Source organism: Dipodomys merriami, unplaced genomic scaffold (genome assembly GCF_024711535.1).
Source record: "Dipodomys merriami isolate MVZ:Mamm:240054 unplaced genomic scaffold, mDipMer1.0.p SCAF_16, whole genome shotgun sequence".
Lineage (NCBI taxonomy): Eukaryota > Metazoa > Chordata > Mammalia > Rodentia > Heteromyidae > Dipodomys > Dipodomys merriami.
Genome location: NW_027202937.1, coordinates 13728296 through 13743326, shown reverse-complemented (window position 1 = coordinate 13743326; position 15031 = coordinate 13728296). Strand labels below are relative to the sequence as shown.

At 42.5% G+C, this 15031-nt stretch overlaps 1 protein-coding gene across 1 annotated transcript; it reads left to right on the top strand.

Moving 5' to 3' along the window:
• The first annotated feature begins 413 nt into the window (after positions 1-413).
• Positions 414-14291, top strand: Pgbd1 (piggyBac transposable element derived 1). Its single transcript, XM_070024326.1, has 7 exons — positions 414-789; positions 3443-3909; positions 5075-5219; positions 6553-6641; positions 8304-8427; positions 9587-9644; positions 12469-14291. Exons 2-7 carry the CDS (start codon positions 3517-3519, stop codon positions 14018-14020), a joined length of 2361 nt encoding a protein of 786 aa, XP_069880427.1. The 5' UTR covers positions 414-789; positions 3443-3516; the 3' UTR covers positions 14021-14291.
• The last annotated feature ends 740 nt before the right edge of the window (positions 14292-15031 follow it).

Sequence of the window (15031 nt, the reverse complement as noted above, 5' to 3'; positions counted from 1 at the left end):
GTGGAAGATGCTTTTCAACATAGACCACAATATTCTTGGTTCATGTCTCTAAACCATCTATTTGCCCCCCCCCCCCTGCACCCTAACCTCTGGAGACCACTAATCTTTGCCTTTTGCAGAATATCAGGGCTGGCTGCGATCTTCAGATCTCAGCCTCCTGGGTAGTAGCTAAGGTTACAGGCGTGAGCCACCAGTGCCAGGCTCCGTCCAGAATTTTAATTGAAACGATTTACAAAAATGTGTAGTGATGGAGTAAGCGAAAACAGATCTGAAGGAAATCCGAGCAAAGAAATGCCAGTGGCTGGGCGGCAATTGCCTGCCCCCGGTGCACCAGCGAGACGGGGGGCGTGTTGCCTAGAGAGACGCGGAACCCGTCCGGAAGCTGCTGCGAGGGCGCAGGCGCGGCGGGAAGAAATGCCTCCATCCTCCAGCTCGCGCTGCCGCTGCAGGTCGTGCCCCGCGGCCCCCAGCTCGGCTGCCAGAAGCCCCTGGTGACACGTCCGGGCGCTACAAGATTCCACTGCGTGTGTGAGGCGAGCAGAGGCCCAGCGGGCGCCTCCCAGTCTACGGCCCGGGGTTCCTGGGAGACCCTTAAACAAGGTCGGCGGCCACATTTTTGTTGTGCACCTTTTTTTTTTTTTTAAACTCGTAATCTGCACCCGCACTTGGACGCCACCAATTGGACGGACCCGTCTGCTGTGTGCCGGGCGCCTGCCAGAATCCTAGCATCTCAGGTACACCTGGGTAAAGTCATCCATCAGGAGCCCACCAGGATCTGTTGAATACCAGGTACGTGCTGGGCGTGCAGTCTGTTAACAGATAAACCCCTGTCCTCAAGCTAGAGTGGTTCTGTGATCTGAGGAGGAGGCAGGGTGGGTACGGTTTCCCGTGGAAATGCCACATGGTCGTTCGTGTGGCATAAAGGACAGAACAGTTGTCCCCTTCTATCCATTGTGTTTGAGGGTGGCCAGAGAAGGTTATGCCCTACATCACCTTTTGCACTGAGCCTTGAGAATTGCATTTAAAAGATGATCCTGGCTATAAAGTACAAAGTGAATGGGAAAACCTTGAGTTAGTCATCGTGGCCGTGACATGAGATATTTGGGAAGACCATGATTTTCTTCAAGGTAAGAAAAGAAAAGCTTTATGCCTGGAAAATATTGAGGTGCTTAGTAAATTGAATAACAGCCAAATAAAAGCCAGTAGATAGCAGATCCTGGAGAATTTAACTTGTCTATAGGAGAAACAGACTTTTTTCTCTGCTGTTACACCACAGTCATTTTCCCAGAAGATGCATGTATTCTCAAGTGTAGCGATTTCCCCCCCACACCAGCAAACAGTTAATTTTTCCTAGGACATCACAGGGTATCCCTGACACCCATAAGTTGAGGACCTACCTGCACAAGTCTGCCTCCAATTTCCAGTGTCAGTTGTCAGCCCCAGGTTATTTTACCTGTGCTTGCCCAACTGGCTAGAAATCAGGATTCCTACAGCCTCTTTCTTGAAGTCTCACAACTCAAGAAAACACATGTTTACTGATGTAGTGTAAAGGATACAGATGAAGAATTGCATAGGGCAAAGTTAAGGAGTGTGCAGCTCCCATGCCCTCTGTGAAGGGACCAACCTCCAGGAATTTCTTGATGACCAGCTATTTCAAAGTTCCATGAACCCTGTCCTTTTTTGATTTTTATGGAGGCCTCAGTACAAAAGCCTGATTGATTAAATCACTCTTTATTGCTTATCAGCCTACCTTTCCATTCCTCTTCCCACCACCCCCAGATTTTGGGGGTGAGGGGCTGAAAGTCCCAATTTGTAATACTGGTTTGGTGTCATTCATACTCAGTGATCAGCTCCTGTCCTGAAACCACCTACTTGCCCACCAGCAATCAGTTATTAGAATACAAAAACACACTACTCTGAAGATTTTAAGGATTTTAGGAGTTCATGCCAGGAAAGTGGACAAATACCAAACAGATATTTCATGCTCTCCGGAGGTATAATGAATGGAGCCAGTATTTGCTTTTAGGAAATATTAATCCAATGATGGGTGGTTAAGCAAGAATATCACACAAAAAATGATTGCAATAGTGAATAGAAAGGATAATAAGAGAACAAAAAGGAAAAAATAGCTGTAAGGCATTTTGTGGAAAAAACTGGACCCAGTGATAGAACCTGGTATAAGCTTAAATATATGGAAGATCATGACAGCAAAAGAAATGGAGAAATAGATAATGGATGAGTTTTTTTTAATGATGTTATAGATTGAGCTTCCATTTCCTTTTCCTTTCTTTGAGACATAGTCTCACTTTGTAGCCTAGGCTGGACTCTGCCTCCCAAGTGCTAAAATATTCCAGTACACTTGGCCAACCAAGTGTTAACCTTTCTCTCTCATATATTGCATCCTCTTACCACTGGGTTCAACACCTTTAGTGTTTAAGAAGTACTTGTGATTCACTTCTTTTATAGAAAGGCTAGCAAGTTCAGTTTTTTTGTTTGTTTTGTTTGTTTTTGGTCCTCGGGCTTGAACTCTGGGCTTGGGCACTGTCCCTCAACTCTTCAGCTTATGGCAAGCACTCTACCACTTGAGCCACAACACCACCTCCAGTTTTCTGGTGGTTAATTGGAGATAAGAGTCTCACAGAATTTCCTGCTCCAGCTGGCTTTGAACCACGATGCTCAGATCTCAGCCTCCTAAGTAACTAGGATTACAGGTGTGAGCCACTTGTGCCCAGTACAAGTTCAGCTTTTGAGCAAGACCTCCAATGGGGACAAACATAACAAATATAAGTATGTTTCAGGCACTTGTGTTTCACACTTACAATCCAGGGTACTCAGGAGACTAAGATTTAAGAATCATGGTTTGAGGTGGGGGGGGAGGGGAGAATGTAGTTGTGGAGGTGGGAAGGAAGGGATGGCAGGGGAAAAACAAAGGAGGAGGTAATGCTTATTAGGAAATGTACTCATTACCTTTCTCATGTAACTGTAACCCCTCTGTACAGTATTTTTACAATAAAAAACTTTATCATGGTTTGAGGAAGTAGCACTGTACTTCAAAGTGGTAGAGCACTAACATTGAGCAAAAAAGCTCAGGGACAGTGCCCAGGCCCTGAGTTCAAGCCCCACAATGGACCAAAAAAAAAAAAAAAATCTTATTTTGAAGCTAGATCTTGCAAACAGACTGAGAGACTCTTATCCTCAATTAACCAGTAAAACGTCAAAAGTATAGATATGGCTCAAGTGTTAGGGTACCAGCTAAGAGTGTAAAAAGCCAAATAAGAGTTAGTGGCTCTGAGTTCAAACACAAGTGCAGGCATGCACATGTGTGTGTGTGTGTGTGTGCGCACGCACGCGCACACACACACACACACACAAGCATTAAGCATACTGAATAGAATTTTGAAACTTATTATTTTTGTAATTATGATCAATTCTTATACTTTAGATGTACCTTTGGAAAAACATTACTGAAGCATAGACTTCAGCCTAGTGAGTCTTCCTCTAGCTTCTAAGCTCAACATGTTTGAAGATTTGCCAGGTTCCACTTGTGAAAATGAAGATAATCTTGTGAAAGTGAAGGCAGAAGATTCTACCTGGGAGCAGGCATACCACTCACAGGAGAGCAGCACCCACACGCAGGAGCTTTGCCGTCTGCGCTTCCGGCAGTTTTGTTATCAAGAGGCTCCTGGGCCCAGGGAGGCTCTGGCCCAGCTCCGAGAACTTTGTCACCAATGGCTGAGACCAGAGATGCACACCAAGGAGCAGATCATGGAGCTGCTGGTGCTGGAGCAGTTCCTGACCATCCTGCCCAAGGAGCTTCAGGCCTGGGTGCAGATGGATTGTCTGCAAAGTGGAGAGCAGGCAGTGACAGTATTGGAGAACCTAGCCACAGGACAGGCACACACAGGACAGGTATGGTGGTACATAAGAAGAAATACCTTGAAATAATATATAACTTAACAAAAGGGTGAGGAGAATAATATAGAGAATTCCTATGGCTTCACCAAGATTCTCAGTTGGTAATATTTGTTTCATTTCATGATGTACACCATGTAACCCAGCCCATACTGAATCTCTCTGTTTTTCCATGCTTATACCAGTGTACACACACATACAACACACACACACACACACACACACACACACACACACACACACACACACACACACACACACACACACACACACACACACACACACACTCACTCACCTACTTTCCTCCTGAACCATTTGAGAGCTAATTGCAGACATTATTCTCCTTTACCTCTAAATACTTCAGTGTGTATTTCTGATGAACAAGGATATTCTCTTGCACAAGCAGAGTACAACCATCAAGTTTAGGGGCATTAGATAAAGTTGTCCTGATACTATTATAGAATAGTAATCCTTGTCAAAAATTTGCCCTATTATCCTAATAGTGTTCTTTATGGCCATTTTTCTTTTGATCCAGGACATAACCCAACATTACATTTTCCATTTAGTTGCTTTGTCTTTTTTGGTTTCCATGTATTTGTTCAGTGGCCTGAAGCCCATGCCAGTGTTTCAAATTCAGTTTATATTTTCTGCAGATTAGATCCAAGGATGTGCGATTTGCCTAGAATATCTACCTCACAGGAGTTACTGTATTCTCCTCAGTCCATCATTTCAGGAGTAATGTTTTATCCCATTATTGATGAGGTCTTATCAGATTTCTTCACTAGAAAGTTATTACTTTCCCTTTCCGGACAACTATGTAATTGGTAGGAGACTTTTTGAGACCATGTACATATCCTAGTTCTCACTAAAATTCCACTCACTAGTTTAGACATTCACCTGACTTTTTGCAGTTCTTTTCCTGGGCAGGGAACCTTACTTATCTTTTCTACCCTGCTTGGTGCTGAATTCCCACATATAGAATAGGGCCAATTTTAGTGGACACGTAGTCTTTATTTGCCAAAGGGGTGTATGACTGTTCTACTCACTCCTTCCTTAAAGGGTTGCATAGGGCTTGTTCTGTGTTTCCTTGGGGATGGCTCTAACTGCTATGCACTCTAGTTTCCTCCAGGATGTTTTCTCAAGGTACAACTCTTGTCTCCAGGCATCATTCTACATTCAAGGACAGGACATGCACTTAGTGGTAGCAGAATATCAGGGGGCCTCTTTGGAATGTCAGAGCCTCCATATCCTGCCTGGGGTCACCACCCTGACATGTGAACCTCCACAGCTCCCCCAAGAAGTGAATGGTGAGTGCCAGAGGGTGAGTTTAACACAGTAAGACCTTATATAAAAACAAAAGAAAAGTACTTTACATTAAGACTCCAGAACTTACTAATTTATTCACTTTCTTTTTTTTCTCTCTCTCTCCTTCCTTCCTTCCTTCCTTCCTTCCTTCCTTCCTTCCTTCCTTCCTTCCTTCCTTCCTTCCTTCCTTCCTTCCTTCCTTCCTTCCTTCTTTCCTTGTAGGTGGGAGAGTTGAGACAGGGTCCCACTATATACTAACCAGTCTGGAACTCACTTAACATAAGGTGGCCTCAAACTGGTATTCCTCCTGCTTCAGCATCCTAAATGCTGGAATTATAGATGTGCTATCATAGCCTCAAGTTTTATTTCTTATATTTGTGTACATTTTGTAGAATGAATACTATAGGCACTTAACATATTTATCATCTTACAGTTACTATGTGTGCATGTTGAGAGTACTTGAAATCTACTCAGAGCAAATTTCAAGTATGAAGCTTAGGCATTGTAACACATGCCTGTAGTCTTAGGTACTTGGGAAACTGAGGTAAGATTGCTTGAGCCAAGATGTTCAAGGCCAGCCTGGACAACATAGTAAGACCTTATCTTAAAAAAAAAATAAAATTCAGGGTAGTCACTGTACTATACATTAAGACTCCAGAACTTATTCATAACAAAAAGTTTATGTTCTTTGATCAATATTAAGTTATATAGTTTTGTTCATCCCTATATCTAAGTAAGCTTTAAAAACACAAGGAATCACACAGTATCATAATTCTAAGGTCTTCTCCAGTGCCCTCAATTAATAGTTAGAAAGATCAACACTCAAAACAACTCACCCAGGGTCAACAGAAGCAAAGGTACTTCTTAAAGTTAAGGCTCCTGACATTTGACCCAAACTATTCTTTCTCTATTACATGTCTATACAAAAACAACAGCTACTACAACATAGCCAGCAAAAGAAAAAGAGATCAAATCAGAGTAGTTCAAAAGTAGACTTTTGTGGGTTTTGTGCTATACTATTCAAAATAAAGTACTTATCACCACCATCATCCTCCTTTATCCTTATTTTAATTTTCCTTTATGTATGCAAAAACTAATCACTGTAAGGCCCCTTATAAATCCATCAACTCTATCCAGTTTGGAAGGTAAAAGACACCAGAGTTTTAGAATTTTAGAATTCTTGACAGTATGAAGGCAATCTCAATACGCTATTTTGGACAATAAGATCTGCATCTTAGTTTGGAAGGTTAAGGAACTCCTTTTGGGGGGCTAATCCCAAACAAAGGACACTTCTAAAGGCCACTCACTCAGGGCCTTTGTCTCCTCTCTTTCTAGGGATTACACCACAGGGAACAACCTTTGCCCAGGAAGAAAGTTCCAGAAATGAGGCCGCACTGACCGAGTTTAACCCACCTAGAGTCCAGGTGAGTCCGATGGCCTAATGGTAACAGTTTTCTTTCTAGACCTGTGCTCTGCCCACACTCTTCACCTGAAAGCCTTGCTGATGGCATGGTTTCTCTAAGTTCACTTTATGTCAAATCACATATCGATACAGAATGATGATACTATTTAAATGAGGAAAGCTTTTCTGTATAAAAGTAGTTCTGTTAGGATAAGAGTAATGAGATAAAGAAAAAAAAACACATGTCTTCCTTATCAAAATATTCAGTTTCTTTTTTTTTTTTTTTTTTGGCAGTACTTAGGGTTTGAGTTCGGCCTTACACTTGCTAGGCAGGCTGTCCACAACTTGAGCTACATCCACCCCCACCCTCACCCAGTCTATTTTGCTTTGGATATTTTTCAGAGGTCTTGTGGTTTTGCCCAGGGCTAGCCTCATACTGCTTTTGTGTAGCTAGCATTACAGGTACATACCACCATGACCAACCTACTAGATGAAATGAGGTCTCACCAACTTTTTGCCGGGGTGGTGGGGAAGAGGAGACCTCAAACTGATCATCCAGTCTCTGCCTCCCAAGTGGCAAGAGCCACCACACACAGCTAGCTACAGTGTGTGTGTGTGTGTGTGTGTGTGTGTGTGTGTGTGTGTGTGTGTGTGTGTGTGTGTGTGTGTGTGTGTGTGTGTGTGTGTGTGTGTGTGTGTGTGTGTGTGTGATTTTATTTATTTATATTTTTGTTGGTCATGGGGCTTGAACTCAGCCTGGGCACTGTATCTGAGCTCTTCAGCTCAAAGCTAGCGCCATTTCTGATTTTTTGGCGGTTAAATGGAGATAAAATCTCATGGCCTTTCCTACCTGGGCTGGCTTTGAACCATAATCCCCAGATCTCAGCCTTCTGAGTAGCCACAGAGCCACTTCTGGTTTTCTGGCAGTTAATTGGAGATAAGAGTCTCATGGACTTTACCACTTGGGCTAGCTTTGAACTGCAGTCCCCAGATCTCAGACTCCTGAGTAGTTGGATTACAGGCATGAGCCACCAGCACCCGGCCCTATAAAATATTTTGAACTACTCTTTTTTAATGAGATTCAGTGAGATTCCTTCATTTCCATTAAGTTCCAGTTCTGTTAAAAGGAGTTTCAAAATCCTCCACTATATATTTGTAATCAGTTTAACTGTATGTGCTATATTGTAATATTTCACTGAAATGCTCATCAACATTAGTAGAAAATAGTATGAAAACAATGAGAACCACAGTTCCAGTGACTCAGCTTCTGTGACAATATCTTTCTTCCATGTAAGCTTCTTTCTCTAGAGTACTCTTACTTTTTTTTTCCCCAATATCATCCCATAAAAATTGTCAGGATTCTTAGACTTAGGTACAGCCAGTGTGTACTGGCTGTAGGTTTGGTTCAATAGATACTCAGAAGTTCTGTAGGATATGGGGCACCTTGCTGTATGGGTGGGGAAGGAGAGTGGAAAGAATGGGGATTCTCCCATTCATTGCATGATACCTAATATCTAGCCTCATCCTCTGAATGGTATTGGCATGAGCTGGTGATAAGCATCACCTCCAACAAATTTACAAATGCCATTAGTTATGGTACCACTGGTCTAGTAATATACTCAATACTTTTCATAACCGGACCTCTGTCACAAGGAAAACTAATGGGTCATTTTTTGCCTTTTAGATGTCAGCACAGACTGGAGAAGAAGCACCCCAGGCTTTTGCCCCAGAGGAGTGGCCACGCCTGAGTTTGACTCAGAGACACCTCTATGGGAACTCAGCTCAGGAGAAGGTTGCCAGCCTGATGAGTAAGAGTGCTCTTCTTTTCTAATCACTGACCCTGAACGTGGCCTTGGAGTCTTCACTTCTCTGGGTCTTCACACTCCCTTCCTTTCTTCTGCCCTCTGCCTCCAAACTCTTCTCAGCCCTTACCATTTTGCGTCCTTCCCAATCACATTGTCTTCTGTTGCTCATTGCCTTGGTTATTGATACTTATTTTTGGATTTACATATAATTATTACATATACAAACATACATTTGTGAGGCGAACGTGATAAGCACTACACTACGGAAACAACTGTGTACAAACATACATTTGTAATGAGCATACATTTGCAAATATCACATTGAATGCTAACTCACTGTCGTAGTTCCATACATGCACACATTGCACTTTAAACAAATTCATCCCTCCTACCATATGCCCATTCCTCTCCTACCTCCTCCCCACTTTTCCAAACAGTATTTGGTGGGTTGGTTATTAATTATTTTGACCTTCTCTGGCTATTCTTTTCTTTCCACTAATTCCCCTAAGTGATACCTCTGCATCATCTTCTTCTTCACCCACAGTTCCATATAACTTGTCATTCCAGATAGCCCTTCATACTTGGAAACCCTGTAACTGCCTCTGCCCAATCCCTCTACCTCAGAGGAAGTTCTCCATCAATTTTTAACTTTCCTTAAGACCCTTATCCCAACTGGTCTCTGATACCCTAGTCAACCTTTCTACCTTCCTGTACTGTGCCATATTTCATAGTAGTACTGAAACTGCATGCCCCAAGATACCTGTTTGTTTGTTGTTGTGGTTTGCCAGTCCTGAGGCTGGAACTCAGGGCATGGGCATGGTCCCTGACCTTCTTTTGCTCAAGGCTAGTGCTCTACCATTTGAGCCACAGCACCACTTCTGGCTTTTACTAAGTATTCTGTTGGAGATAAGAGTTTCATAGACTTTCCTGCCTGAGCTGGCTTTGAACTGTGACCCTCAGCTCTCAGCCTCCTGAGGAGCTAGGATTACAAGTGTGAGCCACCAGCACCTGGCTACCTGTTGATTTTTTAAAAAATTAATTTAGACTATCTATTTCTTACCTTAGGGATTGTTTTTTATATAAATTCATGAAATAGATGACATTTAAATAACAAATATTGTTTCTGAATAAGTTATAACTAAAGATAGTTTGCTTAATATAGAACAAGATGCTTCTGAAGAAATGGAACAAGGTGGGAAGACCTCAGGAAGTCCCAGTAGGTGAGTCTTTGGTCCTGACTGAATCAAATCCTGTGGATATAAGAAGAAATTGGAATGGAGCCAGAGAAACCAGGTAGTCAAGCCTGCTTTCCTGAGTAATACTAAATAATTGACACTCTCACTTCTGTGATCCTAGGAGATTCCATGCCAGGATGGTGACCTATCAGTATATAATAATTAGGAAAAATCTAAATTTGGCCTTCAGTTAACTCCAACAGCCCTATCCTCGACTGACCCAGTCTGTCCTATTGACCACTCTTGTATATATGCTTATGTATGTATGTATGCATGCATGCATGTTTATATATATGGATGTTTTGCCTGTACTGAGACCTTACATTTACTAGGTAAGCATTCTACTACCTGAGCCATACCCCAAGTCTGCTCGGCTCCCTTATGGGAGGTATAAATGGAAAAGCCAGAAGGCAGAGAATTTACAGTAAAGGATGCAGGTGAATCTGCCATGACAGTTAAGTATCAGAGCTGGAAGAGGATTTAGGGAGGAAAGTAGACTATTTTCACCCTCCATCAGGAGAACTAAGTAAGAAACATCAAAAGGAAAGTAGCTGGTGAAAGAAAATAATTATAATAAGTAGGCTCTTCAAAAATGTTGATTGTAGACAGAAATGTAATGTGTTACTAAAGGTGAAAGGGAAGAATCAAATCGCAAGCAGAGGGTTGGCTTCTTGTGAGGCCATTAACTTCTCTTGACTTGAGGAAAGAGGAGAAGGAAACAAGATGATATAATTAGCCTAAAGAGCAGGGCTGGGAGTGAAGACTCCCATTGTTGACATAAATGTTCATCTTAGGAAAACAGGGACCTAAACTTCAGCTAAAAGAGAAAATGTATTGATTAATTTAGTGCTAGGGATTGAACCTAGGACCTCACCCTGCTCTCTACCACCGAGTTACCTCCCAGCCTTTACAACAGAAGCACTTTGAAGTTTAAGAAGAAAAAATGAAATTTTCATTAAGCTAATAAGGACTGAGCTAAACTCCACTAAAGGAAGAGTTACCACATTGAGTAACATAGCATGGAGTTGTAACTAAGAATAGGAATCTGCATGACTGTTGGTAACTGAAAGTATGACTTACAATGCCTATAAGAATAAAAATAAAACCAGGCACCAGTGGCTCATACCTATAATCCTAGCTACTCAGGAGGCTGAGCTCTGAGGACTGTGATTCAAAGCCAGCCTGGGCAAGAAAGTCTTTGAGATTCATATCTCCAGTTAACCACCAGAAAACCAGAAGTGGAGCTATAATCAAAGTGGGAAAGCACTAGCCTTGAGCAAAAAAGCTCAGGGACAGTGCTTAAGCCCTGAGTTCAAAGACTCACAACCAACATCAACAACAACAACAACAAAAAGAAAATGAAAAAGAATCAGAAGATGGAAATAGGGGAGTAATACAGATGGACCTAGAAATCTGATCTCAGTGCTGATAGAAGTTAGACTGGGGGCTGGGAAGGTGGCTGGGAAGGTAGCTCAGTGGTAAAGTGCTTGCCTCGCATGCATGAGGTCCTGGGTTTGATTCCTCAGTACCACATAAACAGAAAAGGCTGTAAGTGGCACTGTGGCTCAAGTGGTGGTAGAGCGCTAGCCTTGAGCTGAAGAGTTGAGGGACGGTGCCCAGGCCCAGAGTTCAAGCCCACAACCAAAAAAAGAAGAAGAAGAAGAAAGAAGACTGGATAAAGCAGCTGAGATCTAAATCAGCTCATACTGGCAGAGTGCAGCAGATGGCCTCCTGCAGAGGCATGCCCATTGCAAGCTATGGCAAAAGAGGCATAGACTATCTGCATCATAAAGAAGACAGAGGGGGAAGATATGCTAAGGATGCCCTGTTTCTTCTGTATTTATTGGTTTTCTTGTTTTGATTTGGTTTTGCCAACTTAGGGCTTGAACTCAGGGCCTAAGTACTGTCCCTGAGCTTCTGCTAAAAGCTAGCACTCTACCCCTTGAGCCACAGTGCCACTTTTGGCTTTTTTTGTTTATGTGGCTTTTTTGTTTTGTTTCACGTTTTTGTTTCTACCACTAAGCCGCATTCCCAGCCCTTCTGTATTTAATTACTTAGGTCATGAGAAATGAATGAGAGGTGGGGAGAAACTAGTAATGTTAAGTTTAGCTGAAGTCTTCCCTATGGATAGATAAGAATAGAGAACTTGTGGGACTGGGAAGGTGGTTCAGTGGTAGAGTGCTTGCCTTGCATGCATGAGGCCCTGGGTTCGATTCCTCAGCACCACATAAGCAAAAAGAAAAAAGCCAGAAGTGGCGCTGTGGCTCAAGTGGTAGAGCGCTAGCCTTGAGCTGAAGAGTTCAGGGACAGCGCCCAGGCCCAGAGTTCAGGCCCCACAACCAGACCCAAAAACAAACAAACAAAAAAGAATAGAGAAATTGTAATCTCTCAGGAATTTTTCTCTTTTCTTCATTCCTTCTTTCCTTCCTTCCTTGCTTCCTTCTTTCCTTCCTTCTTTCCTTCCTTCCCTTCCTCCTTCCCTGCTTCCCTATCTCTCTTCCCCACCCCCCCCCCAATCTCTCTTTCTTTCTTGTCATGGTCTTGGGCTTGAACTCAAGGCCTGGGCACTATCTCTGAGCTTTTTTGCTCGAGGTTGGCACACTACCACTTGAGCCACAGCTGCACTTCCAATTTGGGGGTGGGTTAACTGGAAATAAGAATGTCATAGACTTTGCTGCCCTGGATGGCTTTGAACAATGATCCTCAGATCTCAGCCTCCTAAGTAACTAGGATTACAGGTGTGAGCCACCGGCACCTAGTAAGACTAAGGATCTTTGTAGCATATGTTTTGTTTTCTTTCCTTTCCCAGAGATTGTACACCCCACATACCTTGTAGTACTACTGAAAAGACAGTCTCAAATGTGAACACTCTGAAGGATCGTCACCCTCCTCGTGACTCGTGGGCGCGCATGCACATTGCATCCTTGCAGTATGCAGCAGGAGACATTACTCGAAAAGGGAGAAAAAAAGACAAAGCTCGAGTGAGTGAACTGCTCCAAGGCCTTGCATTTTCTGATGACTCAGAGGTAGAGGAAGAAATTGAGCCTGAGTTGCAGCCTTTACAGAAGAAGCTAAAGGTGTCAAGTGTCTCAGAGAAAAGCTGGACTAAAAGAGACCTAAAACCCAACTTCCCAAGCTGGTCAGCACTGGACTCTGGACTCTTGAACCTCAAGAGTGAGAAGTTGAACCCAGTAGAACTCTTTGAATTGTTTTTTGATGATGAAACATTCAACTTGATTGTCAATGAAACTAACAATTACGCTTCTCAGAAAAATGTCAACTTGGAAGTCACAGTTCAGGAAATGCGGTGTGTGTTTGGTGTCCTGCTTTGGAGTGGATTTGTAAGGCGCCCCAGAAGGGGACTGTATTGGGAAGTTTCTGATGCTGACCAGAACCTGGTTAGAGATGCAATTAGAAGGGAGAGATTTGAACTGATTTTCTCATACCTGCATTTTGCAGATAATAGTCACCTAGACCAAAAAGATAAGTTTTCAAAATTGAGGCCTCTCATAAAACAAATGAATAAAAATTTCCTCTTGTATGCTCCCCTAGAAGAATACTATTGCTTTGACAAATCAATGTGTGAATGCTTTGATAGTGACCAATTCCTCAATGGAAAGCCTCTTAGAATTGGCTACAAAATTTGGTGTGGTACAACCACACAGGGTTATCTAGTTTGGTTTGAGCCCTATCAAGAAGAATCAACTATGGAGACAGATAAGGATCTTGACCTTGGGCTTGGTGGAAATCTAGTCATGAACTTTGCTGATGTTCTTTTAGAGAGAGGTCAATATCCCTATCATTTGTGTTTTGATAGCTTCTTTACCAGTGTCAAATTGATGTCAGCTTTGAAAAAGAAAGGGGTGAGGGCAACAGGATCCATTCGTGAGAACAGGACTGAAAAATGCCCACTTATGAATGCAGAACATATGAAAAAAATGAAGAGGGGGTATTTTGATTTCCGAGTGGAAGAAAGTGATGAGATAATTTTGTGTCGTTGGCATGGTGATGGCATTATCAGTCTGTGCTCAAATGCTGTAGGCATAGAACCAGTCAATGAGATAAGTTGTTTCGCAGATGGTGAAGAGATCCCTCAGGTAAGTCAACCATCCATAGTGAAATTGTATGAGGAATGCAGGAAAGGTGTAGGTAAAATGGATCAAATTATTTCTAAGTACAGAGTGAGGTTGAGAAGCAAGAAATGGTATTCAATATTGGTGAGCTATATGGTTGATGTAGCTATGAATAATGCATGGCAGCTGCATAGAATCTGTAACCCAGGCTCCTCTTTAGACCTCTTGGATTTTCGGAGATGTGTTGCACATTTCTACTTGGGACACAATATTAATCTGTCCAATTAAGGCAGATGAAAATGAACAAAGTACAAGGAGTAGCAAGACACAGAAAATTTGTAACTGCTAGTAGATTGCACCCTACCAAAGAAATCTGATATAGACAGTACAATTATTATATAACTGGTATTTTTTTTTGCAATCCTCATAGTGCTTTATTTACAGATAGCTTGAAATACATACACAATGTTAAAGGCCTTTAATAAATTAGCTTGAGAATAGATTATATGACCTTCGATCATAACTGGTATTTTTTAAATCAAAAATGGAATTTCAAAGACTTATAACAGATAACATTAAAAAATACTTGAAAATATCGAACTCCAGTGTTACACCTTTCTCTATGTCTAATTTCATCTCAGATGTGAGAAAACAAATTGGGTGGGAAGGGGAAGTCTGCACAGGTGCAGTAACAGGAAATTAAGAGGAGAGAGGACTTCATTCTTTTAATGCACAAAATAACTAAACAGGAACAGCTAAGGTAACATTTAAGCTGAGCCCTTAAATGCTAAAGGAGAGCCTAGCATTTCTCAACCCCTTGAGGAATGAGAAGAGCACTGGAAACTATTCAAAGGCCCTGACTCTGGGGTTACTATAGCCAAAGAAGTAAAAGCATGCCATAATGTCAGTGTTTCCCAAATCCTATTCCAGAGCCACTGAAAAGGCACCTTAAAGTCTCCAGTGATGGAAAACAGCTGGAACTAGAAACAATCATCTTCTTTTTTTGGGGGGGGGGGTCGTGGGGCTTGAACTCTGGGCCTGGGCACTGTCCCTCAGCTCTTCAGCTCAAGGCAAGCACTTACCACTTGAGCCTCGGTCCCATTTCAGGTCTTCTGGTGGTTAATTGGAGATAGAGCCTCATGGACTTTCCTGCCTGGGCTGGTTCGAAATGCTATCCTCAGATCTCAGCCTCCTGAGTAGCTAGGATTACAAGGGTGAGCCACCTGCGCCCAGCTCATCTCCTTGACAGCCACATTCTGAAAAATTTATCAGAACTTCCCCTACTGCCAACCTCCTGGA

Excerpts from the sequence above, each read along its gene's own strand:
- Pgbd1 (XM_070024326.1), top strand. The coding sequence starts at position 3,517 with ATGTTTGAAGATTTGCCAGGTTCCACTTGTGAAAATGAAGATAATCTT. Across the intron at positions 5,220-6,552 it reads GCTCCCCCAAGAAGTGAATG|GGATTACACCACAGGGAACA; the intron begins GTGAGTGCCAGA and ends CTCTCTTTCTAG. Across the intron at positions 6,642-8,303 it reads TTAACCCACCTAGAGTCCAG|ATGTCAGCACAGACTGGAGA; the intron begins GTGAGTCCGATG and ends TTTGCCTTTTAG.